Source organism: Gobius niger, assembly GCF_951799975.1.
Source record: "Gobius niger genome assembly, chromosome: 15".
Classification (NCBI taxonomy): domain Eukaryota; kingdom Metazoa; phylum Chordata; class Actinopteri; order Gobiiformes; family Gobiidae; genus Gobius; species Gobius niger.
Genome location: NC_136866.1, coordinates 23,276,689 through 23,297,232, shown reverse-complemented (window position 1 = coordinate 23,297,232; position 20,544 = coordinate 23,276,689). Strand labels below are relative to the sequence as shown.

At 39.2% G+C, this 20,544-nt stretch overlaps 1 protein-coding gene across 1 annotated transcript; it reads left to right on the top strand.

Moving 5' to 3' along the window:
• Positions 1-1,255: 1,255 nt before the first annotated feature.
• fermt1 (FERM domain containing kindlin 1) lies at positions 1,256-19,352 on the top strand. The gene is made up of 16 exons (XM_079572873.1): positions 1,256-1,263; positions 4,335-4,486; positions 6,037-6,134; positions 8,299-8,434; positions 8,594-8,725; positions 10,195-10,375; positions 11,806-11,908; positions 11,989-12,096; positions 15,004-15,135; positions 15,279-15,328; positions 15,723-15,847; positions 16,602-16,708; positions 17,221-17,445; positions 17,524-17,648; positions 18,550-18,691; positions 19,133-19,352. Exons 2-16 carry the CDS (start codon positions 4,339-4,341, stop codon positions 19,304-19,306), a joined length of 1,986 nt encoding a protein of 661 aa, XP_079428999.1. The 5' UTR covers positions 1,256-1,263; positions 4,335-4,338; the 3' UTR covers positions 19,307-19,352.
• The last annotated feature ends 1,192 nt before the right edge of the window (positions 19,353-20,544 follow it).

Here is a 20,544-nt window from a genome sequence, read left to right as displayed (position 1 = left end):
GCTGCGGGCTAACGTCACTTTAAACAGTATTTACAGCCAGGTTTGAGTGAAAAAAATATTTCCATTGTATAATTGGATGCACAGTAACCCTCTCTCCCTTTGCCTTTCCTGTCAGCATAGTATTTACTCTCCAAGACAATTAATAAGTTAAAAAATCGTAACTTGCTACTACACCTGCAGTTGCGCTTATGGCCTCAAGGGGGAAGAGTTACTTAGTACTGCTTTTAATATGCATTTCTAATTTTGTCTACCTTATTCTTCACTATGATTCCTTTTTATATGTTTTCATGGGATTTTCTTCAAAAATATTCCAATTTTGAGTTTTGTTTCTCATAATTAATGTCACCACTGGAGCATAATATTCATGCTTCAAACAAACTTTCACAATCAAACAGTTGCTCAGTATTCACATGAGTAAGTAAAGTAAAGTAAAACTTTCTCCAAGTACTTTTTTTACTTGAGTAAATATTTGGGCCACTACTTTTTACTTCTACCGGAGTAAAATTATTTAAAAGTAACTCTAAGTTACTCTATTTTGGCTACTCTACATTCCTCTGACTGTGAGCCCTGGGTGCAATTAGTAACAATAACAAAAAGCAGGAAACAAGCAACTCCTCATAGTTATGTTCATACCAGAAGTAGCCACGCGGGGGCAGACTTTTGACACTCATCTTTGCAAACCACATCAGCGTCTGTAAAGCAAATGAACCGATAACAAAAATTAATACAACTACTTCTATCATGCAGCCTTGTAAATAAACATAATAATACATGGCGTTTAGTGTTATGAACGTGACACATGTATATATCATTATTGTGAAAACATAATGGAAATGCAGGTGAGAATAATAAAATGTAAGTTAATCTTTCATCTTTACGGTATTCATTCGTACATGTAGAATATTGCTCTCATCACGTGTTTAAACAAGCAGGATGTCCATTTAGCTTGTTTTTACAACTTTCCAACTCTACCACGTCGACAAAATGGCCTGAAATATGACAATAACTTATTCACGCGCGCCTTAAAAGTTGCTACAAATCTTAGTAAAGAAAGTAGCATCTTTCGGCGGTAATACAGCGGTGTACTCACGCGCTTCCTGCTTAGCTCCTCCCACTTCCGCCAGACGGGCCAGGAGTCCCACCTGAAGCTGCCCTGGGAGGGTAACCTGCGAGCTGGGTGTGTTTTTGTCCCGAGCCGCACTTCTACTTCCAAATAAATACTATAAAGGATTTGGATATCTGAGTTAGGCCTTTGAAAGCAAGGTAAGACTATTTTTACATGTTTACTTTACAGATCAACAATAAAAGTGTTAGCCATGTCTTATCAATAACCACGTCATTACCCCTGTTAGATTAGCAGTTTTATTGAGTATATCTCATGCTGCTATTGCTATTATTACATTATTTTTGTCTGTTCTTGTTGTTTCTGTTATATATAACTTATTACTTACTACTACAGCATACGGGTTTTCTAGTACTACATGTGTATTTAAGGTTAGGCTAATATTGTATAAAAATTCAGAAAAGGTAAATAATCTGCCTTATCATTGATGTTGATTGTTCAAAAATAGTTAACCTACATGTTCATATTAGTGGCTCAAAGTTGAGACCACTGCAGTACTTTTATGCAGGCTGTCCCCATAGTCTTTTAGTTTGAACATCATTTGTGACAAAAATGACAGAGTTGTTGTGCACATTTAGTAGGAACAGAAATTGTAAATGTTCTCTTGTCAAACTCAGACTACTTTCTGTAGCCTGAAGCTGTGTTATTTAGAAGCAGTCTCTTCAACACGCCTCCCAGCTACATGTTATGTACGCTCAGTGAATAACCGACAGCACGAATAAGAATGGCCTATCCCAAGATTTTAACCGTGTTATGTGCTCACTTCATTTTGGGACGTGGGGATTCGAAGACTGTTGTTTTTTGCGTGGTCTTTGCTGCTCCAGATTCGTGTCCCGGCTCGTCATGCATTCCAGACCTGAGCCCTCCCTTCACCATCCACTCTTTATTACTGCGAGACCTGACTCTCCTTTGTCCCGCTTAATCAATCAGTCTCTTGTTATGTATCAAACCTTTTCAGTAACCAATGTGCTTTTGATTCATACTAGCTCTTTTGAGAATGAGTAATTAGGGAGTGAATCTTAGTTTAAGTGCAGCTACAATCGCAATATTTTCACATATTTTCCCTATGTGTTTGTTTAGTTCAGCCGTTTTTAACCCTAGAACACTATTGCCGGGTGTTTTTCATCCAAGCAAATACATTTATGTGATTTTCATGATGCTGCGTTTATCTGAGTCTTCAGCATTGTCTTTGACATCTTTGATGGCCTGGGTGTTTTCCTAATCCAAAACACACTTTTTCCTGCAGGCACATGCTTGGGTGATTTTCACCCGGCAATAGTGATAGAAGGTAGGGTAGGGTTAGTGTATTTAATCAGGCAATCTTGCCCCCTTTCAAGATTGACATTCAGGACTACAGCTTTGCTCCAGTCGCAGAGTTCGGTGTCTCTGGCCTCCCAGCAAGTGAGTATAGTTATTTTAGTCAGCTGGTCATTGATACCCATTCAAATTGTGTCATGTATTGTCATGTTTTGATATATTTTAATGACAAGTACTTTTTATCGGTTGTATCGTCTCGGGTAAAAATCACCGGCGTTAGTGATGGTGTTATGAATTTGAGCGACAGTGTTCTCGGGTTAAGACTTTTCCAACCCAAAGTCTACAAAACAACTCGCCCCCTAATCATTAGCACTAAAATGTGTGTGTTTTACGTAATCTTCTGATCCTCTGTCTCCTTGCGTGTTCACTCACTCATACTTTATGATGAAGATGATGGAGCCGTATCATGACTCATTAGTTGCAACAGATTAGTAATAAAATATCCATTAGAAAGGAAGGACATTGCAAAAGTGGGTTTTCCCCACAGGGACCCACCACTGAGGGTAGTCATCTCCCAGCAACAATAATAAGGATTATTTCAGTTTTGGTTCAGGCAGATTTTTTCTTTTATAAGTAAAGAAGCCAAAAGTTTACAGGGGACAACACTGAATGTGAATGATGTTACTTCCCCAATTCCTGTTTGTTGTGGCCTTTGTTTATTGCCGTCTCTTATATTAACATAGATATAATGTTGGGGACTGGAGGAAAGAAACCAAGGGCTACCAAGCAAGAGTTGTATGGTTTGGGGAAAATAAATGGATTATTTAAGATTCAGGAGCATCAACTCTTCAGAAAATATTGAACATTAACTGGTTACTAACTAATCAAAGAACAACAAGCAGTTTATGTTTGCAGAGGTCTGAATGATAGAGGAAGCGAGATTTATGAAGTACAACATAGAGACAGATTACAATGGGAGGAAAATGTATGTGAACGCTTTGGAATTTCTCATATGTCTGCCTTAACTGGTCATAAAATGTGCTCTGATCTTTATTAAAATTACAAGAAGGAGTAAACAGTGTCTGCTTAAACTAATACCACCTAAACAATTACATGTTATCATATTTTTATTGGCCATACCATGTAAACATTGACAGGACAGCGTGGAATAAGTAAGTGAACCCTGGAATCTTGCTGAACTGCAACAGTTTTGAAAGGGGAATGGTCCAAGATTCATCCTGATCGTTGTATCTACAGAAAACACAGTTATTGCTACAAAAGACGGGTCAGCCAGCCTTTTAATGCAAGGGTTCACTTACTTATCCCACGCTGTCCTGTCCTATTCTGTGAATGTTGGCCATTAAAAATATGATAACATGTATTGTTTGGGAGGTATTAGTTTAAGCAGATACTGTTTACTCATTCGTGTGATTTTAATGAAGATCAGACCACATTTCATGACCAATTTAGGCAGGAATGTGAGGAATTCCAAAGCGTTCACATACTTTTTCCTCTCACTGTACTTGTTATATAAAGCAGTGGTTCCCAAACAGGGGCACGGGGACACCATCGGAAAGGACTAGCAATATTTTTTCAGTAAAGCGTATCGTTTTTGGAGTCCTTTAGGTTTATTTTGAGCACAACATTGCCTTTTTACTTACAGTCCTTTTAAGTGACTGCTTTCTAAATGAGCTGCAGCAAATGTTGAGGGAGGTGATGCATAGAGATCCACTAAAGGGTCCAAGGGGTCCGCAAGACAAAAAAGATTGGGAACCATTAGCATAGAATATATTATATTTTAGGCCTTTACGATTTTCTCACTGGGACCTTTAGAATAGCTTTTTCAATCTGATTGCAATTCATTTTGCTGCTCAAAAACTCAACGTAGTGATAAAGAAACAGTTAAAGATGATGTAAAAGTAAATAATATTAAAAGTTTTTTGTTGTGTTGCAGAGCCATGATCTCAGAGTACGGAGACACGTCCTGGGAGCTGTCGCTTCAAGTCGACGTCAAGGAGGGAAAAATGGAGTCCATGAAATTCAAGATCAGGGTGAAAGGCGACCTGCACATCGGCGGCCTCATGCTCAAGCTGGTCGAAAAGATCAGTAAGTCACAACGACGTTTATACTTGGATATAGCGGTATTTAACAGGGCTGGGGAGTGGGCGCAATACAATACATTCTAATGCCCTGCAAATCTCAACAATAGAATGGGTTACAAATGTGAAATGTGGCCGTCTTTTAAGTAGAAGTCTGTGAGATTGCAATATGAGCAGAGGGAGTGAGGGGAATTTTGAAAAGCAAAAGATCTAGCTCCCACCCACCTCCTGTTTGGACCTGAAATCCCCTCCTCGTTCCCTTTGAAAGTTCCTCTCATTGGTTCAATAATCCTGAAAGAGTGATTTGTCGCTGGGATTATGGCATTTTATGTTGCTTTTACATTCCAATTGAAGCCAAGAAGGACAATTAAATGCATTCTATTATATTTATTATGCATTTAGACTTACAGACTGTCACTTTAAGCCAGTGGTTCTCAACTTGTGGAGAACCACTAAGCCGGTGGTTAACAGTAAATTGACAATCGTTTGATAAAGCAACCAAGTAATCTATTAATAAAATTGAGCAGAATGTGCATCTCTACAGAAAACATTTCTTCTAATACTAATGTACAGAAAAAGTATAGAATCACTACTCTAGTCTGTTAAAATTACTGTTATTGGGTTACCATAATTAAATTGCTTTTTTGGCTTATTTAAAGTCATAGTCTGTAAGTTTGCAAAGTAAGGAGAGATAGAGTGAAATCTGAAAGTAAAGGCCTTCCTAGTTTGCAAAATGAGTAGCGCAGGAACCGAATTTTCAAAAGTAAACAATCAGGCCCCTCCCCCTTCTCTCCTGACTGGACCTGACAAGCCGGTTCACAGGACAAGCTCGTCTTATTGGTCAAAGTGGTACCCCGCGGATTCTGATTAGTTGCTGAAATCAACAAAGGGAGGGACTGTAGAAAAAAAAGTATGTTACCTTAAATTTCAGACCCAGGCGGTCAATTATACACAATCTATTAAATTTGTGAAATATTTAAACTTACAGACTCTCACTTTAATGCATGTTCAACCATTTTTGAGGTCTAAGTCATATTTGGGTCACAGCTTCTCGTCCCAGGGTGATTGTGCGCTCCTTTAGACGTTTGCTCATATGCCACACCCATGTTTGCCAGGCTTTTTCCCACGTGGCGTCTTTGTTTTACTACTCGACTAACCCTAGAGTCCAAAGTTCAGCCAAGAGCAGATCCTTTTGTTGTTCCCTTTCATCCCAACCTCTGATAGAAAAGGAAAGACGTTGCTATCTTTGCTGACAATTATTTATCTGTTAATTAAAGGTTTAAAATAAAGATGATCCGTACAATTTGTCTCCATAGCAACTTCATCACATTACGAGACTTGATAGATGAGTAAATAGCTCGTCACTTTTTCATTGGCGTCATAGCAACCACATAAAACCAAGTTCAACACCACTTTGCCAGAACAGGGTTGAGGATCTAATTGTTGTTAATGATGCATGTAATCCCCCCTCATACGGCCTTGTAAAGTTAGTGTTTTAATTGACTTTGAACAGTCATAAAAAGGGGGAATTGCGTTACTATTAAAATGTGCTTACAGGGGCTCCCCAGGACTGGTCAGATCACGCCCTGTGGTGGGAACAAAGAAAGTGCTGGCTCCTCAAAACTCACTGGACCTTGGACAAGTATGGCATTCAGGTAATAGGGTTTGTACAGTAGATGGTGATTGGATTTTGGAATGTTATAGTTTAGGATAGGTCTGCGCAATATACCGTTTTATATCCAGCATTAACATTATTGCAATAGTGGGTGACTCAATGTCCATAACGCAAGAAGCTAAGATACAGTATGTTTCACACTATAATTAGGTCTTACATTTACTGATTCCAGGAAGTGGTATTAGTAAGAGAGAAGAAATAGGGTGATTGAGTCAGTATCTCGGCTTGCTAAATCAGGGGAATGAGAAAGAGCACATAAACACGCAGCATCTTGGTGACTGTTACCATGGTGATTTTTGTGATGTGCAGATTGTGATTATAAATAAAGGTTTACTTGTTACATAAGTTTAGGTGTTGAACATGATTAAAGTTATTACAGTACATGCAACTGTCAAGGGGGTAAGGTTTGTTAAACAGAAAATGTTAAATCTGTTTCAATAAAGTTTTTCCCATAGTGTTTCTGTGGGGCATTATCCTCTTTCCTCCATTTTTGGCATTACCCGAAGAAAATCTTCTTGAAAAAGCGTCAAAATAGCAACAAAAACGGAAAAAAAAGAGCAACAAAAACATGATAAAAAAAAGATCATCATCAATTAGAAAAAGTGACAAAAAGCAATGAAAAAGTGACTAAAACAAAGATGAAAACATGACAAAAAAACTGACTATTGGCTGTGAACTTTTAGATTTGGGTAAATGCAATGGGCGAGGAACGTGCTTCTCTGTGGTCCTTATGGTGGGGAGCTGACATTGCTGTAATACCACCCCCTGGTGGCCAGGGGCGACTCCAGAAGACACTTGATAGACAGGATCCTAATGGGACTTCAGACCTCCCCAGAACGGCTTTAAAGCCTGGCTCCAAAGAGTTTTGTTTTTTCTACAAATCACTACGACCCATGTGACAATGCTGGGCCGGGTGAAATATTTTTAACCACGCAGGTTTTTGTACATCAGCCCGAAATAGTAGAAGCCTTTTCAGTGCATTGACTGTCTCCAGAGCCTGTCAATCAAGCTCTGGGGCTCTGTGGAGGCTTCCCGCCTTTTTGCCCTGTAAGGAACAGGCTGCGTATGAGGAGATTGAGCAGCCATGTGTGTTTCACAGACGACTCTGGATTTTACCAGGAATGGGGCTAAGTAGGTAATCATCTATATTTATTATATCTATGGGTAAATGTGAACTGGAGAAAATGCACTTGGGTAAGATGGGGTTAAGAGGTTAAAAAGTATGAAAACTGTGCCATAATCTTAAAGGCTCTATACCTGATTTTTTTCATCTCAAACATTGAAAGAGGAAGCCACTAAATTGAAATGTTGGTGGGGGTACAAACTCATCCCTAATCTTCCTAACATATTTGCACTTCTTCACAGGGACATGTTTTAGGCACATTTCACAACTGGCAGGTTCTTTTCATGGTCACTTTCACAAGAATGCTAGTTCATGAAATTGATACAAATGCTTTATAATTAGATCTACAGTGTTTTCCCCACACATGTCTGAGTTTACAATACACTTAAGGAAGACAAAACAAATTTAATTCCATAATTAAAAAAAAAAAAAAGGAAGGTATAGCTCCTTTAAATGTGATTAAAATACATTTAATTTGATTCAAACTGGCATTGAATCAGAATTTATTGGAAAATAATGACATTTCTCAAACAATTTTAATGTTTAAGTTCTTCAGAAATGCAAATATTTTGGTCTAATGATCGCATTTTGAGGGACTATTTTCTCGCAGATCACTCTAAAACACATTGGAGAACAGTTATGGCTCAAATTGTACACAACTTTCTGCCCAAAAGTTGCCCATTGTTTCCAAATTCCCTCACATTCCTGTTCAATGCAGTGCTTGCAAATTTTAAGAAAGGAAGTAAGGCCATATTTGCGTTGTAGCTTTCAAAATATACTATTTTGGCATTAAATGGCATTAAAAAGCACAACATTTTACTTCCCTTGATTCAGGAACAAAACACAGATGTAAATAAGAATCAGGAACAGGTCTGAGACAGTTGCATGTCATTTGTAGACACCATGGTGACGGTGGCAATTAGTGCCGCTCTGGAGGAAACGCCAAACAGACCTGACAGTTTCTGAGTGAATGCAATAATGAGCTTCATAACGTGTTTTGTTACTGTATTTTGTGCTTTAGGCCGATGCCCACCTGCGCTACACCCCACAGCACAAGCCCCTGCTACTCCTGCTCCCCAACATGAAGACGGTGCGCATGACCGTGAGCTTCTCCAGCGTGGTCTTCAAAGCCGTGACCGAGATTTGCCAAATTCTGAGTGAGTCATCGTGATTTTCATCCTAATTTAATTGCGTTAGAGTTCAGTGTCTTTGAGGGGCAAGTTTGTGAATGCATTGTGGAAGAAAGAGGGCAGGGAAGGGAGAGAGTTCAGCTTGCCAACAGCCTGGTGGATGAAGCTGTATTCCTGTGTTTTCAGACATCAGAAGAGCAGAAGAGCTGTCCCTCCTGAAGCCTCCCGAAGACAAGAAAAAGAAGAAAAAAGACAAAAACTCAGCCCTGGAAGACCTATGGGACATCGATCTGCTGAGCCGAGGGGCCGGAGGCACAGGTATAGTCGGGAATGCATTTTTAAACACTTCTGACCTGCAATGCGGAGTTGGATAAACCACTAAAATCGTCAAACTTTTTTGAGAACATTGAGAAATAGTGCCTGTAATTCAAAGGACTCGCCGAGTGAAGTGTCTGACTTTGAAATGTAAAAGATTGTTTAATAATTTAGTCTTCACAGGGAAATTAAACATTGAACAAGCTTTGTTTCAGTGTCAAGGAAAGTTTCAAAGAGTATGCATCTCCATCTTACCCGATTTTTTACTTTTGTTCCTATCATTTTAGCTTTTCTATCAATCATTTTTAATTTCTGACCATTTGATTTAGGACTGGCAAAAACTGATTTGTTTTTATCTCCCTGTCTTTCTATCTTAAAGGGATATTTCAGGATTTTTGACATAGGGCCTCATTTCCTAATTATCCAGAGTGTTGCTGATTTCTGGAGATATTTTTTTTTGTGTAATTCTTATGCAGTTCTTATATTTGAAGAGTTTTGGGGCGCTAGGCTAGTGCTAGGCTAGTGCATGTCTATGGTATCAGCTAGCCTGCATTAAAAACAGTCTGACCCGCTCCACAGAGCACCTGAGGCAAATCACTTATAACACCAGACTAACCATATAAATGTCTGTGTCGACAGAATAATTTTTGGAATATAACAGACCTTGCATCACATGAATGATCGCATTTTGAGGGACTATTTTCCCGCAGATCACTCCGCCGCTGCGTAGCTTATACAACCATGAAGCTGATGCTGCTCAAATATACGTTTTTTTAAATGCAAAATGGTTAAAATTATTCTATTGACACAGACATTTATATGGTTAGTCTGGTGTTATAAGTGATTTGCCTCAGGTGCACTGTGGAGCGGGTCAGACTGTTTTTAATGCAGGCTAGCTGATACCATAGAAATGCGCTAGCCTTGCTCTAGCCTAGCGCCACGAAACTCTTCAAATATAAGAACTGCATGAATTACAAAAAAAATATCTCCAGAAATCAGCAACACTCTGAATAACTAGGAAATGAGGCCCTATGTCAAAAATCCTGAAATATCCCTTTAACTCTAAAAGCTTTTCCGCCTCATGTACCCAAGCTTATGAAAGACAGAAGATACACAATCATAAAAGTGAGGAACAGTGAATCGAGGCAGCGGCTTAGCCTTTTCCTGTTTGGTGTCTCGTCGTCTGAAATTAGAAACTCAATGACGCGTGCAATGTCAGTAAACTTCAATCTCCTCATGAGATTTTTGTGTTCAATGTCAGTGTGACCCAGTGAGTATATTTTGGAACGCAGCTCTTAGACTTATTAGAAACTAAAGTCACGTCAACCCAGACATGTTGTTTCCTCCAGCACATTGGTCAACTTTGCTAAAATTACTTTTCTTCCAATTGGGAAAAACATCGTGACAACGTAACTTCTTGAAGAACTATATTTTGTGTTTTACTTATTGCTTAAACATCTTTCCTCCACCAGGCCCGATGTACAAAACTATGACTGCCACATACGACCCAGAGAACGGGATGCCTCTGTCGGCAACGAGTCTCTGGTTTGGAGACAATCCTCTCGCCGAAAGCCAGCCAAACCTGCCCCCCGCCGAGCTGGCCAAAATTTTCCAGCCACTTTCGCTGGTGGAAAAGGCAACCATCAACTCTGGGTTAGTATTTGATTCATTTTGAGGCGGAAAGATATATGTATGTAATATTTTGGTGTTGTCAGAGCTCAACATTACTGGTATTGGGCAACATTAATATAGTGCTTTTCTACCTTCATTTGCAGAGTTGGGCACTGTTACATTTTATTCGATACCGATACCAGAATGATACTTTTCCGATGCTTATACTAAAATAGAACAATAATGTGTGGAAGATCTGTAAATGTACAATATCGGGTTCAGAAAAAGTAAAGTGGGGCAAAAATGAGAAAAAAATGTGTATAAATGAATGGGGCAAAAATAAGGAGGGGAAATTGGGAAACATTTGCAAAATAGGCGGGAATAGGGAAACTATTAGTAATAAGAAATGAGAAGAAAAAATGGGGCAAACATTGGAGGAAAATAAAAAAATAAAACAAAATAGGGAAAAAATATATGGAAAGCATCTGGGGGAAAATGGGAAAACAAATCATTTATTTGAGCTGAAACAACCATGTCACTTCCTTTGATGGACCAACAGCATCAAAAGGTTTTTCGGTACCCAAAGTGTGGCCTGGGGGCCAAATGCGGCCCTCAGACCAATTTTTGGTGGCCCTCAGACTTCTTGTTGATTTGGAACACATCTCTAGAGATAGTACTTACTGCCAGTTTCATTATTCCACACAATTAAAACCTCAAAAACTAATATTTTATTGTAAGACAGAGCTGGCATTGTGGTTCCCAGACTAAACTAAGGCGTGGGGCACGAGTTTAACCTCTCTAAAATGCACCCGGGTGAATGTTTCACTACATTGACTTGAATCTGTGGCCTGCATACACTTCAATATGAGGCCCTCAATGAAAAAAAGTTTGGACCCTCCTGCAGTAGAACCAAAACCTTTTTTTTCAATACCATACTGGCATCGTTTAACGGTACCCAAGCCAATTCATTGGGCACTCAAGGAACCAGTCACCCCTTCACACTGTCATTTATACACCAATGTACAAAGACACTGGAAGCAAGGTGGGTGAAGCGTCTTGCCCAAGGACACAGCGACAGTGTGCATGTGTGGGATTCGAATCGCTAACCCTCATTTGTCCAAACTGATCCAAAGGACAGTGGTTCAAATCCCGGCTCCGACTGGTGCAGACACTTTTTCTTTGGAATGATGACCACAGTGAAGAGCTTTGAGACATTACTTTGTTATATTTATTTTGTTTTCGTCACTCCGAAGATATGGAGAACTGGGTCACATGATCATATTTAGTGATTTGCGGGCCAAAAAATATTGTTGAATTGTTGCAATTTTTTATCATATAAAGGAATCACGGATGACGCTTCCAACGCTGCTACTACTACGTCTGCTTTAGATGATCAACTCTCATTTTAAAGCCTTTTCTGATATGCAATGGTGCATCATGCGGCTTCTTTAATTGTGTTGTGTAATTTCCAGATGGCTCGATTCTTCTCGTTCACTGATGGAGCAAGAGGTTTTCGAGGATGACAAGATTTACCTGCGCTTTAAGTACAATGTTTTCTTTGATCTTAATCCTAAGGTAAGAGCCAGATTTTTAATTGCTTTGGAGGAAAGCTTTAATCCTTATCACTTTTGAAAATATACATATTCCTGTTTAAGTATGATGCGGTGAGGATTACCCAGCTTTACGAACAGGCCCGCTGGTCCATCCTGCTCGAAGAAATAGACTGCACAGAGGAGGAAATGCTGATGTTTGCTTCGTTACAGGTGAGTATCCAAATGTATGTTCATCATCATCATGTGTTATGTGTAGGAATACATTTGGACCAAAACTAATGATTGAAACTTAACTCGCTCCTGTTTTCTGTTTGGAAAATGAGTAAAAGTAGGTTCAGGGCCATTAAAGCAGACGGGGGAAACAAACTGGCTTCTCATTCAAACCTATAGATATCTTTATTAACTTACAGACCTGGTTTTCTGCTATTCAGAATGAATCAAGAAGCTATTATTGTAAATCGTGATTATGCAACCAAGGCAAAAGTAATGTGGGCAATAAAATACCATGTAAATGATGTGGAAGTTTTGAGATATCTAATTTATCAGTGAGACAAGTGATATTTAACTCCATGCTCAGACTTGCCAGAGCATGAAGAGGGGGCTGGAGTGCAGGGATGGAGAGATAGTGAACAGTTAGGAAAAATGCGCGTTACTCACTGGTGGTGGATGTTGTCGATATAAATTGTCAACTACATCCTTTCCCAAAGTACAGGACATCGCGGCCCAGTTATTGATCCGAGAATCTCTTGCAGCCCCCCTCAAATAAATGTATATTCAAATATATATTTTTTTTAAATTTATGTTTTGTAGACATACTTTAGGAGACCCCCTCTAGTGCTTCTTAAGCCCCCCAGGGGGCTCCATACCCCACTTTGGGAACCACTGGTCCACTTCAACAGTGGTTCCCGACGTTTTTTGTCTTTTTTGTCTCTTTGAGTCAGTAATTCACACTCCATGTACCCTCTACTTCGACGATCCTGCCAACATTTTACAAAATAATCTACTAAACTCTGATTTATTTTAGAAATATCACTTTGACTAAATTATGATGAAATATTTTAGTCTATCAAGTAGGGCCTGGCCAATTATATTGGCGCCGATATTGGTATTTTCTATATCGGCTGTCGACCGATGTCTCTAAAACTGATTAAATGGCTGATCTGTGGACTCGAAAGTGATAGAGACTTCCTTGGCGGAGCGGAGAAACATTGCGGTGAAAATCGGTCACAAGTTTGTGCACCTATTTTATATGTTTTATGTTGTGGACTTTTGCGTATCATTTCAGAATCATAAGAGACAGAGACTTACCCTTTTATGTTTTGGATGGTTATGTTTTTTGTCTTTCAAACAAGTACCACCAAAACATGAATATACAGCGCCCCCTGCTGTCACAGTTCAACATGTTAAAAGCATCATACACAGGATTATAGACGAGACATTTTTTTAAAATATGGCTAAAGATATCAGTGGTGCAGATCAGCATCGGCTTTAGAAAAACCCACATCGGTCGACCTCTAATAGATATATTTCTATGATTGAAACCTTTACTATAGTAATAGATGTTTCACAATAGGCTATTATAGATTAAAACAAAAATTACATCAAATCAGATGACTTATATCGGCCAAAATATCGGCCAGGTCAACCCCTATATAGCGTTATCGGACCCCAAAAGTCCATAGTGGTCGGGTGACGAGGTGTTAATAAAAATGGCTTGACATGAGGGACATAAGTACATTTTAACATTTCTTAAGGGCTGCACAAATAATGTCCGATAAAAGTTACAAGGAGACATTGACATTTTTCTCTACTGTAGTTATTGTACCAGCCAATCTGCAGCTATTCCAGTGTGATTCAGAACATCTCTGATTCATAAGGAGATTTAGTGTTGCACTCACCTACACTCGAGCAAAAAGTCTGGCACCAAAAACCTAACACCACGATCTCGATGACTCATACCACGCATAACCTTATCATTTCAAACCTGCCCCAGCAGCAGTTTGATACTAAAAACATGATGTTGTGGGGATGTAATGATATCCAAACCTCCCGGTATACAAAGCATTTCATTTGTGAGTGTTGCTGCCGGGCTCACCGTTTTGTAGGAGTTTCATTTTTCTACAAAGGTTTGTGGGAAACTTTAGAGAAGACGTTTGTTTCATGTTTCAGAATTGGAAAAAAGTGAGAAAGTTCTTTGTGTGCTGTAGGTTTGTTTTATCCTCTGAACCGAGCACATTTTCTCCAGTTTGGCTTTACCCAAATCTAAAGCAAAAAAGTGATGAAAATGAGGATGAAAACACAACAAAAAAGAGACAAAATGTGATGAAAATGTGGCAAAAATGGGACAAATAAGAGACAAAAATGGGTTGAAGAAGAGATGAAAATGGGACAAAAAAGTGGTAAAAATGGGACAAACAAGAGAAAAAAATTGGATGAAAAAGAGACAAAATGGACCAAAAAAGTAGCAAAAATTTCACACAAAAGAGACGAAAGAGAGACAAAATTGGGCCAAAAAAGTGGCAAAAATGGGACAAAAAAGAGACAAAAATTGGACGAACAAGTGGTAAAAAATGGGACAAAAAAGAGACAAAAATGGAACAAAAATGGGATGAAAAAGACAAAAATGGGTCAAAAAGAGACAAAAGTCTGACAGAAAAAAGATTACAATGTGGTGAAAAAAAATTGTTGACAAAGAGACTGAAAAAGTGTGAAAAATGTGACAAAAAAGAATGTCTAATAAGTGACGACAACACGGCAACAACACAAGGACAAAGACCCATTTACATCAGTTTTGTAGGTCTTAGCTTTCAAAAGAGGCATTGCACTGGCCTGCAACCTTTTAGATTTGGTTAAAGTCGAACTGGAGAAAATGTGCCCGGTTCAGGTGGGGGTAAAGAGATTAAACAATATTTATCAGTTAGTGACTATGCCTTTTCCATCCCATTAATGTATTAAAACTGTGCTGTGAAGAAAAGTTCAATGCCATCCAACTGCTTTGCTTGGAAAGAGAACAAAGATGGCACTAGGCATGGCATAGTGAAAAAATGAAATTAAAGCTTTTATTCCATCAAACAGAGCTGCCATCAAAACATATTTCTTACTCTTGTGTTTTCCCAGTATCACATTTGTAAGCTGACCATGACCAGTGAGCCCCAGGACAACTCGGACGAGCCAGAAATTGACGAAGTGGAGGCGGCCTTGTCCAACTTGGAGGTCACGCTGGAGGGAGGCCTTTCTGACAGGATCCTGGTAAACACATTTCTACTCTACGTATTCAGGACCCTGGTTTGTTACTGTGAGACAGCTGTTTTGTAACAAAGGCCGGTGAGTCGGCCACGAAATAATAATGTGTTTCAGCGCTACAGGATTACTCTTGTTTGTCCCGTTTACAGGAAGACATCACGGACATACCAGAGCTGGCTGACACCCTCCGGCTTTTTAGGTAAATCATTTTAAGGCATGACACGTGGCTGAAAAAAATATGTGAGATTATTCGGATTTTGTCAGGAACCAACATCGCCACACTGTGTTTCCCAGGCGTATCCATTCGCAAGTATTGATGTTGCAAAACTCAAAATTAGGTTTTTAGTACTTTATTGCAACAAGATCTCACTTCTGTAGCTCATGTAGACTTATACTTAGTCTTGTCATTAGTTATTTTTACTCTCCAGATGAATCTGATTTCCTCATATGTATGTTAACAATCTACAGCAAAAGTTTCAAATCAATACATCTCTTCCTGTTCACCTGCAGTGTCTCACCATCAATCTCAAATCAAGATTTATTATGCACTATTCAATAATGTCGATATTAATTTTTCTTGATACATTTTCCAGGCCTAAAAGACTGACGCTCAGGCCCTACAAAGAATACTGGTTTGTGTTTAAAGACACGACCATCTCTTACTTCAAGAACAAAGAAGCATCGCAGGGAGAACCCATTGACCAGCTGCATTTACGAGGTCAGAGAATGTGATCATCTGTCGACCATGCGATTATAGTAGGGGAACAAGCCAATCTTTACTATTGAATAAAACCATAAAAAAGGAAGGAAGGAAGGAAGGAAGCAAGGAAAGAAGGAGGGAACGAAGCAAGAAAGAAGGTAAGGAAGAAAGAAAGAAAGAAAGAAAGAAAGAAAGAAAGAAAGAAAGAAAGAAAGAAAGAAAGAAAGAAAGAAAGAAAGAAAGAAAGAAAGGAAGGAAGGAAGGAAGGAAGGAAGGAGGGATGAAAGGAAGAACAAAGAAAGGAAAGAAGGAAGGAAGAAAGGAAGGAAGGAACGTATGAAGAAAGAAAGAAAAGAAGGAAGGAAGGAGGGATGAAGGAAGAACAAAGAAAGGAATGAAGGAAGAGAGGAAGAAAGAAAGGAAGGATGGAGGGAACGAAGAAAGAAAGAAAGAAAGAAAGAAAGAAGGTAAGAAAGGAAGGAAGGATGGAAGGAAGCAAGGAAGGAAGGAAGGAAGAATGAAGGAAGAATGAAGAGAGAAAGGAAAGAAGGAAGGAAGGAATGAAGGTTTTAGGCAACCTTATTAGGTTACTTATATTTCTATAAATCAGAACAAAAACCATGCCATACAACAAAGAGCAGAAAAACCCAAAGTAGTCTGATAAATAAATGATAAAAGGAAGAGAGGCCATTCAACACTTACATAAGGCTCACATAAAACACCTGCAGAAACAGAGCTGTTGAATTCTCTGCATTTTGCTCTACTGTTGCAGGCTGTGAAGTCGTGCCTGATGTTAATGTGACAGACAAGAAGTTTGGCATTAAGCTCCTGCTGCCAGTGGCCGATGGGATGAATGAGGTTTACATTCGCTGTGACAATGTAAGTAACTGCCCCTGAGACATAAAGTAAATATGTCAAACATGTGAGCAAGTAGTCCTATAGTGTAGTCTTAGCTAACAAACAATGACTTTTATTTATTTATTTTTATAAAACAGTGCTGTGGCGTGTTAGTTTGCACTTTCGCCCCACTTCAGGAAGGTCTCTGGTTTTATTGGGGTGGGCCTTCCTGTGTTAAGTTTCCATGTTCTCGCTGTATCTACGATGGCAGAGGTTTCTCCTTGCTGCTCCTGTTTCCCTTACCACTAAAAACATGTACAACAGGGTCATCTCTGGTTACAGGACTTTCCAGAAAAGAGAGTTTGAATCTCAGTGAGACTTTCCTGATTAAATGAAAGCCACATTTTATTTTTTGCCTTTTGGTATCTTTATGCGCACAATGTTGTCTTCCTCAAAAGCAAGTGGCCAGAAAAAGTGACTGATTAACTTGCCATTTGGCCATTTTCTATTGTTAATAATATTAGTGATTATTCTTTCTCTGTTTTTTTTTCCAGGAAACACAGTATGCAAAGTGGAAAGCTGCCTGCATTCTGGCCTCAAAAGGCAAGACCATGGCGTACAGCTCCTACAAGTCAGAAGTGAAGAACATTCAGTCTTTTTTACAAATGAAGAGTCTAGCGCCTCCTCCTGGTCAAGAAGCGCCTGATGTGGAATCCATGGATATGAACGCCGAATGCTTTGTTTCTCCACGTTACGCCAAAAAGCACAAAACTAAACAGGTGTGTATGCCTGTGTTTTGCCTTTAGAGAGGTCTCTTTGCAGCTTATCTGAAATTGCATTTTCTGATTGTTTTGAAGCTAACGACACGACTATTGGAGGCCCATCAAAATATTGCACGTCTGTCGCTGATGGACGCCAAGATGCGCTTCATTCAGGCCTGGCAGTCCCTCCCAGAGTTTGGCATCAACTACTACATTGTCAGGTATACATGCATTTCCAATGCATAGTTCCGGCGGCCATTTTGATTATCGAAGTAGAATTATGCAGTACTACAACATGTAACAATATCTCCACTCAGGATGAAAATGAAAGACAACTGATTAACAGAGGCATTTTTATGTACTTGTAATCATTGCTCAAGAAGATAAATTTAAAAAAGGCCCCGGAGATGCACGTTTATGTGATATAAGCAGCAAATGTGGCACAGAAGTAGCAGCTCTGTCTGTCGAGCTACAGCAGGATTTATTAAGATCTGTTTCACTCCTCAAACCTAAATTAACACATCAAAGAGGAAAAAGAAAGCCTTTCTCTGTGATTTTTACAGTTGGTCATGTCAACAGAGTCTCAGTCTGAGTCAGTGTTTAAGCTGCTCAGGACGTTAGCATGCTACCGGTTAGCATCTGTCACATGTTGTATCCTAGGCTAGATGTTTAAAGTGTGGTTCAGGGCTTTCTCTTGGAGAGTTCAGAACTGAGCTGTTGAAGCTAAATGCTAACCGGTAGCATGCTAACATCTTGAGCAGCTTAAACATTGACTCACATAAACGTGCTTCTCTGGGACCGTGTTTTTACTGTTATCTTCTTGAGTACATTATAATGCCACTGTCAATCATTTTATATACTGAGTGGAGATATTGTTACATGTTGTAGTACTACATAGTTCTACTTCAGTATTCAAAATGGCCACCAACAACAAAAGTCACATGACTAAAAGGCATGTATATATTTTCGATTACTTTCGTGATAGGGGAAACCAAACTCATTCTAGACTCTGAAACCAATAAATTATTTTTTTTTCCTCCATTCAGTCACCCGTCCGAACATCTGCACACCATCTGCTCAGTTTGTCGCGAAATAATATTTTTACGCTTGTACGTGTTTTAGATTTAAAGGCTGCAGGAAAGATGAAATCCTGGGCATCTCCTACAACCGGATGATTCGTATCGACATGTCCACCGGGTTGCCTGTCACAACATGGAGGTTCGCCAACATGAAGCAGTGGAACGTCAACTGGGAAATCAGACAGGTGAGTGGAGAATGTGCCATCTGCAATTCATTTCAGAAGAACTGTGAGAGCAGCGAGAGCTTGTGTGGCAGGATGTGAGCTAGTTTATTGTTAATATTACATACAATTTTAGAACATGGCATGAACATAACTATTAATAAAATGGAAATGCAATTTGAATAGCAAATGTCGAAGGCTTAATTTAATCAGATGATAGTGTCTTCTGCCAAGAACAGTTTCCAGTTTCCACCAGATCTAAGCTGTAAAACCTGCTTCTGCTGTAGTCAGACATCTGCAAACATTTCCTCCAGGCGTGTGTCAGTATTGGTTTAGCATTATATATTTCTATCCCCTCTCTAGTGTAGTGCTTTAAGATATCAAATTTATGGTGATTGTTCAACCAGCCCTCCCTAAAGCAAACAAAGCTTCATTGTGAATCTCTTGTTATTCTTGTCATTACAGGTGACCATAGAATTCGACCAGAACGTGACGATAGCATTCTGCTGCGTTAGCTGTGACTGTAAGGTGGTCCACGAGTTCATCGGAGGATATATTTTTCTCTCCACAAGATCCAAGGACCAGAACGAAACTCTAGACGAAGAACTATTCCACAAACTCACGGGAGGTCAAGAATGAGGAGAGTCAGCCAAATCGCTGTCCTCACTGGAGCGACTTTTGTTCAAAATACAGCACAAGTGTAATGATAGAAATGCATTAGTTTTATACTTTTAGAGTAGACCCTTCACCCCTCTGTCCTTCTCTGGTGCTAGTAGTTAAGGTGATCAGACAGATGTGGCAGGCATATACTGCATTTGCTATACCCAATCCCATCAGATCTCAGAAGCTAAGCAGGGAAGGGCCTGGTTGGCACTTGGATGTTAGACCGTTTGGGAACACCAGGAAGCCTGGGTGAATGTATTGTGTGAGTGAGTGGTTGGTGGTGGGTGGAGGGGCTGATGGCGCAGACTCCAGGGCAGCTGTGGCTACAATAGTAGCTTACCACTTCCAAGTATGGGGTGAATGAATAATGCAATGTAATGCATCTTTGAGTGGCCAGAAAAACGCTATGTAAAATCAATGCATCATATGCGCTAAGAGCCTTTGTGACCACCACCAATCATTCACAGTCACACCAACTCAAGTGTCTTGCCCAAGGACACAATATGCAATGTCAATACAGGGAACCGAACTGTCAATATATACCAACTAAATCACATCTGCTTCAAAGTTTAAAAGAGTCTCATCTGCTGCAGTCCTAAACATCAGTTAAGTGTTTTTTATTATTAATTCTATGTGTTTTATATGTCATTCAACTATTAGGACTGATGTAAATATGTTTCCTCGTGTCGGCCTTATGATTTTTTTCAAGACCTTTTTTTAAACAGAAAATATTTTGAGCAAACAATAAAAGGTTTTTACATTTTGTTTAACAATGATGTCTACAATATATTTTTCTTGTGTGTCTACACCAGCCATTAGGGGTTTCCGATGTGGGTATCAGCGGGTTTGCATATTATTTAACCATTTTTGTTTTTGTCTCTTACATAGAAATATTATGTAAGTCTTGATTACGTGTTTCTGTGGTTGTCCAGTTGTCGCGTTAATATTATCGGGGAAATAGAGAAAAGTATGGAGCCTTATTGTGATAAATGACTAAAGCTAAATGTATCTAATTTCAGTTTTTAAGCAGAATTATAAAGGGAAAATATACTGAGCAGGCTAATGGACTCTGAAAAGTATAGAGTTTGGGAATGTGATTTCATATCGCTAAGTATTATGGGATTAGCAGCAATTGTAAACTAATGGAGATTTTAAAAGTTAAAATACTAGAGTTAATGTTCACATTAAAACACTGAGTTAGATATATTTACCAG